The following is an 8,131-nucleotide window of genomic DNA, read 5'->3' on the forward strand; positions in this document are numbered from 1 at the left end:
TGTAATATTTCCAAAAAAAATAATGTTGTTGTTCAAGTTTATGGAACAGAAGTGAAATGTATGGTTGTACCAAATAAAGGCAACAGTAGTATACCGCTGTTCAAAACTCATAAATCCATTGACAAAAAACAAATCAGGGTGACAAACTATTACCGAGGGAAACGCATTAAATATAAGAGAAGAACAACGACATAATACTAAAATGTAACACACACAGAAACGGACCGAGTATCAGACAATATCCCACGAGAATGACAAATATAGCATCAAAACCAAAGACATGGATTTGGGATAGACAAAGCTGGTATACATATTACAAATAGAGAGACGAAATATAACCATAACTAAGTAAACATTCAATAACAAAAAACTGTTATTGTTGACATTCAGTTTTCCAAATTAATTCCTATAAGAAAGTAATATAAGTATATCGATATAAGAATATGCGGTACAAGAGCCAATGAGACAACTCTCTATCAAAGTTACAATGTATAAAACGTTAACAATTATAGCTACTGGTAAAAGTACAGCGTTCAACACGAAGCTTTATCTCACACCGAACAGCAAGCTTTAAAGAGACCCACAATGATTTAGTGTACAACAATTCACACTGGAAAACCAATGGTATAAAATCTATATGAAAAAAAACGAGAAACACCTATGAACCACACTAACAAACGACAACCACCGAACAACTGGCTTCTGTCTCATAAATCATTTAAAGAGATAAAAAGCAAGGTAAAACAACAAAAACTGCAAATTCACGAGTTCTACAAGGAAAACTTTCAGAGGACAAAACTTGTCCAATTTTTGTTAACTAATAAAGAATATGTCTGACAATGTGGGCCACTGATATGTTTCCCTATTGTCTTAGCTTTTTTTAACATCAGTTCCTTCGTTTATGACATATTTGTAACTGTCATGGGTTACACACAAAGTATAACACTTGATAAGAACTGCTAACATTTCCAGTAACCTTGCTTTCACCTTTAGCCTTTTTTAATTTCCGTTGCAATATTATAATATTATTACTTACCATCCTGTTATATATGATGAGTTTATTTACTAGTATATAGGTTCTTTTTTGTTTGTTGTGATATTACATAAGTGATGTATCTGCATGGCTGCTAATATCCACTGGGAAGAAACTTCCCCCAGCATTGGCACCGACAAATGTGTTGTAAACTTCTACAAAACATACCAGCAGCAGTCCTTTTCACAAAATTGTTAAATCATAAGAGTTTTTGTGAAAAGCGTCTCAGTCTTCGAATTCGATATGACAGACGTTCGTATACACAAAGTGTATTAATAATAGCGCTAGAATTCATGTTGCAACTGAAGGTTAATTCTGTTTGTCTTTTTCATTTTTAGCCATGGCGTTGTCAGTTTGTTTTAGATTTACGAGTTTGACTGTCCCTTTGGTATCTTTCGTCCCTCTTTTAAGTTAAGTGAGCGTGTCTGGGGTAAACTTTTTCTAGAACAACTGACTGGTCTATTATAATTTAGCTCTAATTAGAAAACAACCAACATTTTTTGTTATCTTGTCTTTCATTTTTGCTTATTTTCTTTGTCTATCAGAGTCTTTATGCCATTTTATTTTTCTAATTCTACATAATTGTTTGTTTTATAGTGATTAAGATTATAGCAAAATGTTGACTGCTGTTACTCAATTTTTTACATTTTTACCTTTTTTCGCTGTTTGATTTATTCAGATTGTTTTCTATGTAACGAAATCATTTCAGATATTTATAAAACCAGGTTTAATCCGTCTACACAAGGAAATGCCTGTACCAAGTCAGGGATATGCAAATTGTTTCCATTCGTTTAATGTTTTAGTGCTTTTGATTGGTCATTGTAAAGGGGTTTTCTGTTTGAATTTTCCTTTCAGCTTGGTAATTTTGTTATTTAGAAAAATATCAATAAAAAAGATGACTTTTCAAAAAAAAAATCTTATACACAACTTGCAAAGAAGATATTTGTTATCAACTTCTGATGGATAAGTGACCATGTTCTACTGATTGGTTTCCAAAAAAAACACTGGTATTTTTCGGAAGAAATTGTTTTCAGTGATTTTCCTTTGAAAAAAAACCCGCATAGATTTTCATCGATTGAAAAAATAGTTTAATTGGGAAGTTCCGTAGTGTCGTTTGTTTTCTCTTATATTTGAGTGTGAATTCACATTACTATAAGACGTGTCACGGTACTTTACTATCCCAAATGCATATATTTGGTTTTGATGTTATATTTGTTATTCTCATCGGATTTTGTCTAATGCTTAGGCCGTTTCTGTATGTGTTGCATTTTTAAGTTGTGTCGTTGTTTTCCGCTTTATATTCAATGCGTTTTGTCGATTTACGAGTTTTGAACAGCGATATACTACTGTTGCCGTTACTTAATAGTATTGATCTTACAGTATAAGGGACTATAGGGTATACTGAGGCCCTTTCTTGCCACCTGATTACTATTACAAAAAACACTGTTATGTATCAAATAAATCCTTTTTTTCTAAAAATGTTCCCAGACATCGATCATTTATATTTATACATTTCATCCTCTATAAAAGCAATAGAGTTATAAACTTCTTAGTACTTTCAATGCAAAACTGAAAGAACTGCCAGAATGTTTTGTCACTCTTACTATACGCCCTTGACATTGATATTCATATTATACTCAAAAGATATTTTGCTACAAGATATAGTACGTAGTGTATCTAACGACGTAACTATGGGTAAAATAGTTTGGCTCGTATCCATGCTATCCAAAAGCTATTCGCAAATTTAAGGTCATTTGAGATATGGCTATGGTATCATTATCATAGTTGAATTACGAACGCATTAATATGTCTGTCTAAATAAATTTATTCATCAAAGAATTTTTACAATATCAAAATGCTGTAAAAAAAAACTATTTTCGAAAATTCAGACGCCAAATATTAATTTTTGTCTCGTTCAATTTCCCCCTGTTTTTTTGTTTTTTTATCAGATAAGACACAGACGACAACGACAAATGCCAAATAATGACTGCCCTTTTAATCATAATCTTTGTGTTTGTTTTTCTTCTTATATATTTAAAAAAACATGTACTTCTGTATACATTAGTTGTAAAAATGAACGTGACGGTTTGACATTTTTAATGAAAATATTTCGATGCTGTAGCAAATATAAATCTGTAAATATATGAGTTTTACACAGGAATGAAGCGTATAATTTGAAATGTCACAGTCAACAATGTGCAGGAAAGCGAAATTCAATATGGTTCCCACAATGTTAATTCATTAGCTTGTTGATTCACTTATTGATTCTATCTGGGATGCAATAGTTGATTCTAATGTTGTTGATCCTATCTGGCATGCTATAATTGATTCTAATGTATTAAACCCATACTGTTGTGGACATCTGGTGGATTTCATATCTTTGCCTTTTAATTCACCGTTGATAATATATTCTTTTCCCATTTTTTGTTGGCACCATTCAATAAGCATGTTAATATTTGTCGTCTTCACTTCTACGATATCGGCAAGTGCGCGTATGACTATTGTACCCATAGGTATGTCTTCTGCTAAGCTTGCACAGTGGAAATCTGGAACTAGTCCACCTTTTTCTTTCTTCATTTCATGGTTTACATCCTTATCAAATTTACTTGTTGTAAGTGCGGTCAACAGATCTGTACAAACATTAACATCATTAGAACAAAGTTCTTGATACCATTCGAAGATCGGTTTTACCTCAGATAGATCAATCTTTGTTGCACTTTTCTCCATAATAGCTTTAGCTACTTCGACACATTCATCACTGCATTTAGAAATTAGATCAGCTGTTTCTTTTGTTACTGTCTCATAAAAGAGAGGAGCCTCAGGTATGGGTTTACCGTTCCAGCTATTCCATTGGCCATACATAATTGCTGGTCGAATATATGAATGAGACATAAGTATAGACTCCAGATGGTTTTTCGATTGTCGAAAAATTGGTTCTGCACCGTGAAGCATTTGGAGGGTCATCAGTGGGGGCCTTCTACAAATCCCTCGGCCCCTTATCATAGAACCAGTTAGATATGTTCGAAAATTTATGATTTCTACCTTCTTTCCAAATTCAAGGAGTTTACAATCCCAAGGTAAATAGTTAAAATTCATCAACGTACAGGGAATCGATTTTTCTCCTACGATATCTCTGCACTGATATTCAAAACCTGGAAAACCAGGTAAGCCTACAATCAAGGTGTTTTTGCCCACGTGTGGTGCCATTGCCTTGAAGTAAATATCATGAGAAGTCGGTGACACGGCCATGAAAATGTAATCACTTCCAGCAACGGCTTCTTCTGGATTTTTTGTTACGATTTCAGGTTTTGCTTTTACTTCTCTCGAGGTTCCATTTCTGTTGTTAATAACAACTACTAAATCATTATTTTTCATTTCTTTCGTCCATAGTTTTGCGTCATCTTCGTGAAGAGTAAGCACACGAACTTCAACATCTGGTTGCGATGCCGCCAGGCCAACAAGACAGTGGGCACCTCCTCCACTGCCACATATACACATCTTCAATGGTGGCATTTTAGGTGGTGGTTCTGTTTCAGTTTGATTGTTTGTTTCTTCTTCTTTCTTATTTTGCTCGTTGTTCGGCTCTTCCGTTTTAGAATCTGTCTTTGCCTCAGATTCCTTTTCAGATTTTTTAGTTGGACTTGGTCCGTTTTCCTTTTTCTTTGAAGCCTGTAACATAAAAAGTAAAATCTTATATTATTGAATTCAGAAAACAATATTTTATGGTATTATCTGGGACCATCATAGTATAATTGAACCAGCTATTATGTTATATAGTAGTTACATCGCAGAAATTCAGCACATGGAATTTATGATGGGGGTGTGGGTGTATGTACTTGGGATATACATTGGGATATACATATATATTCTATTCATTCATTCATATACAAGTGGTGCGGTGAGTGGTTAACTTACTGTACTCATGTGCCATAATTTTGTTATTTCCCCTGATATTATATATATTGGCTTCGAATTCAATTATTACAGAGAAAACTGACAGACAGTTGTTTTTTTTTCTCTCTTTCGAAAAGGTTAACTTAAGTGGGTTATGCAACTATAAAACGATAACTTCACTTGTGTGAAGCATTAGAACCCATCGGACGAAAATAATATAATGATCAGTGGACTAACAAACAAAAACATGCATAAGTACCTAATTGATCTTAAGTCTGGTGATACATTATTTTATTTGTCAGCTCTGAACTAGCTCTCATTAACTGTGAGTAATCTGAGACCAATCATATTTTGCGTATCTTAATTTTGTTGTTTCCTGAACATCGTAAGTCATTCCTAACGATTTAGTTCTGTATAAATGGACGGTTTCAGTGATCACGAACAGGTTAAGCCCCGCGTCTATTATTATTTGCCTGTCTCAAGCCAGGAGCCTGTAATGCAGGGGATGTCGATCAATGATTACGTATGCGGTCTGATATATTTTTTATGCAGTTGTTTTTTTCCTTTATCAGATAGTTATTTCACATTCTATATGTTCTCCTATAGCCGAATATACGATATGGATTTTGCTCATTGTTGAATGATTTCCTTTGGTTGTTTGCATCAACGTGAATAGTGGTGAAAGTTCACCTTCTTGACAATCCCAGCACATCACATCCATTGTAATATGGAATATGATAATTCGAGGTGGGCATGATGTCCTATTGACATATATACTTGTTTTTATCAGGATAAATATTTATGTATTTATATAAGCATGAGTGCTGTAAATAGATGGGTGTGAAATAATACTTTATATTTAGTTCCTGCAGGTGGAATAATACTTCCATTTTACATTTACTTTTACATTTGTGAAAAAAAAGAGAATTCTATATAATAAATAAATATAAGAAATGCATCTATAACACTGCAAAAGCGAGGTCCAGTTTGTTAAAACAACGAATTCAACATTATATATAACTCATATATAACAATGGTGCTGATTTAAAATCACATCATTCCAGGTCCTTTTGTGTTCCACATAATTTATACTGTCAATAATTTAACCTTTTCCGGATCGAATCAGATACCGTAATAATAAAACCAGGACGGGTTCAAACAATACTATTTTAAAAATCTAGTAATAATAATAAGATATGATACCGCTTTAAAAATGCTTGCAGTATATGTATCTGAATGCAAATTGATATGAAAGCGTAGTATGAAAGGTTTTTGCAGTAATTAACATATTACGTTCATTGAAAACTTAGACGTTCGGTAAACAAGTTTTATGTCATATTGAACTAAAAGAAAGAGCCTACGAAACATCATTATCTTTTTAGAATTGATTTTCAAAAAAATCGGTCATATTGAATACAAATATATAGCGATAAGCAGCAAAGAAATTATGTTTGGTTGAGTACATATTCTTGTTGTATCAATAATTATATATATTGAAGGATTTGGAATATGAATATTTTGACTGGGTAAGTTTTGGAAACATTTCAACTTTGTATCTTCGACAAAGGGTGAAAATAAATAATATGAATACAAAAGTCAAAGTAAATTCAGTGCAACACAAATAAGCGAGTCTCACAAACCAACCAACCAATTTCAAATGGTCATCCCCTAAATATAGCTTCATGGTTCACAAAGAATTTCGTAGATTTAGTGCTATCCTCTACCCTCATTGTACTATAGCTTCATGTGTTAATATGAAAAGACTGTAGATCATATTCATCATAAGAGATGCAGCTTGTCTTGTAGAGCAATTAAATAATGGAGATATAAATAGACAGCAATGTTAATAGGTAAAGCATCCTCAAAGCACGCGTATATTGAATAGATGAGAGAGTTTGGCAGAGCTCCCTAATCTGTGTTTTTTTATGTGTTTGTAGCAACAATGATTATCGTTAGTTACAACAAAATGCTTACAAATGTAAGTTGTTTTGATAAGAAATTTGTGTTGACAATTCAACACTTCTGATACATGTATGTAAGGAAAACATGATGTAATGCTTGAAAAAAATTAACACAACAAAATTTGTGTAAGTGATTGAACAGAAATTTGACAGATAATCAGATTGAGATTGTAATATAAAAAACACTGTATGTTACGCTGTAGGCACTTTTGTTTCCTGTGAATTACCCCCTCCCCCTTTTAAAAAAATACTCTTCGGATGCAAATGACAAGGTAAATTTAACATGTTCAAACTCATTTTTGACTTTATGATTAATCATTTATCGTATCCCGTCCAGAATAATCATTTGATATTTTCAAACAATTCACGAAAGCCTAAAAAAGAAATATGCTACAGAATCTTGAAAAGGGGGTTAACATAGCCTGAAGAATTAAGCCCTTCAAAAGAAGTTTATATTGTTAACATATAACAGTGTAACAAATTATAATAATTTTTTAAACAAATTATACCATGCTTGATCGTCTCTGTCCCCTCCCCTTTTCATAAATTTGCACTTGTCTCCTAAAAAATTACAGAAATTCGAAAATGCCAGTTTGAAATATACTATTTTGACCGAAATCTTACCTTAATTATTGAGATCAATAATAGATCGATATTTGAATCTCTAAATCCATTTGATTTACAACGGGTTAGCTATCGACAACCGCTGCTACGAGCCTTTCAAGGTGTATGAAATATGAGCTACACGATGCAAGTGTGTCTGCAAGTTTTTCATTAAGTGTAGTGAGATCATACTAATAATCAAAAATATTAATTGATAAATAATTAAAAACATACGGTTTAAGACTTACCATATTGCAGCTAGATGTAATTGTGTGTACTGTCTACTCGAAAGAATTATGAAGAATAACACTGCGTAATCTGATTAAAGGGTGAGTGACAGATTCTCAGTAGGTAATACATGTACATGTCTGGGAGATGAGTGGAATTAGGGGGAGTCATTTGGGAAAGAAACTACGCAGAACTGATTTAGTCTTTTTATAGATTCTAATATTAAATATTTATTAGATCATTGAATATTTTTTTCGGTCGTCACATTTTACTGGCAGTGCCCTGCAATAGAGATATTAAATTCTATTGTTTTATGATGCTCTCATTTACTAACGTAGAAGATAATTAGATAAGATTTATCAAGGATAGCTGAATGTGAATAGAGAAAATTAATGTGAGGTATACACCAAAG

General features: G+C 32.8%; 1 protein-coding gene across 2 annotated transcripts; it reads right to left on the reverse strand.

The window, feature by feature from the left end:
* Positions 1 to 3,064: 3,064 nt before the first annotated feature.
* Positions 3,065 to 7,871, reverse strand: LOC134716370 (octopine dehydrogenase-like). 2 transcript variants are annotated; one of them, XM_063579337.1, is made up of 2 exons: positions 7,740 to 7,871; positions 3,065 to 4,702 (listed from the first exon to the last, which is right to left on the reverse strand). In XM_063579337.1, the coding sequence occupies exons 1-2, from the start codon at positions 7,740 to 7,742 to the stop codon at positions 3,275 to 3,277; spliced, it is 1,431 nt and encodes a 476-aa protein (XP_063435407.1). In that variant the 5' UTR covers positions 7,743 to 7,871; the 3' UTR covers positions 3,065 to 3,274. The 2 variants fall into 2 exon arrangements, with proteins under 2 accessions (XP_063435407.1, XP_063435416.1); XM_063579346.1 differs by lacking the exon at positions 7,740 to 7,871 and adding an exon at positions 7,513 to 7,655.
* Between the last annotated feature and the right edge of the window lie 260 nt (positions 7,872 to 8,131).

This window comes from Mytilus trossulus, chromosome 1 (assembly GCF_036588685.1).
Source record: "Mytilus trossulus isolate FHL-02 chromosome 1, PNRI_Mtr1.1.1.hap1, whole genome shotgun sequence".
NCBI lineage: Eukaryota > Metazoa > Mollusca > Bivalvia > Mytilida > Mytilidae > Mytilus > Mytilus trossulus.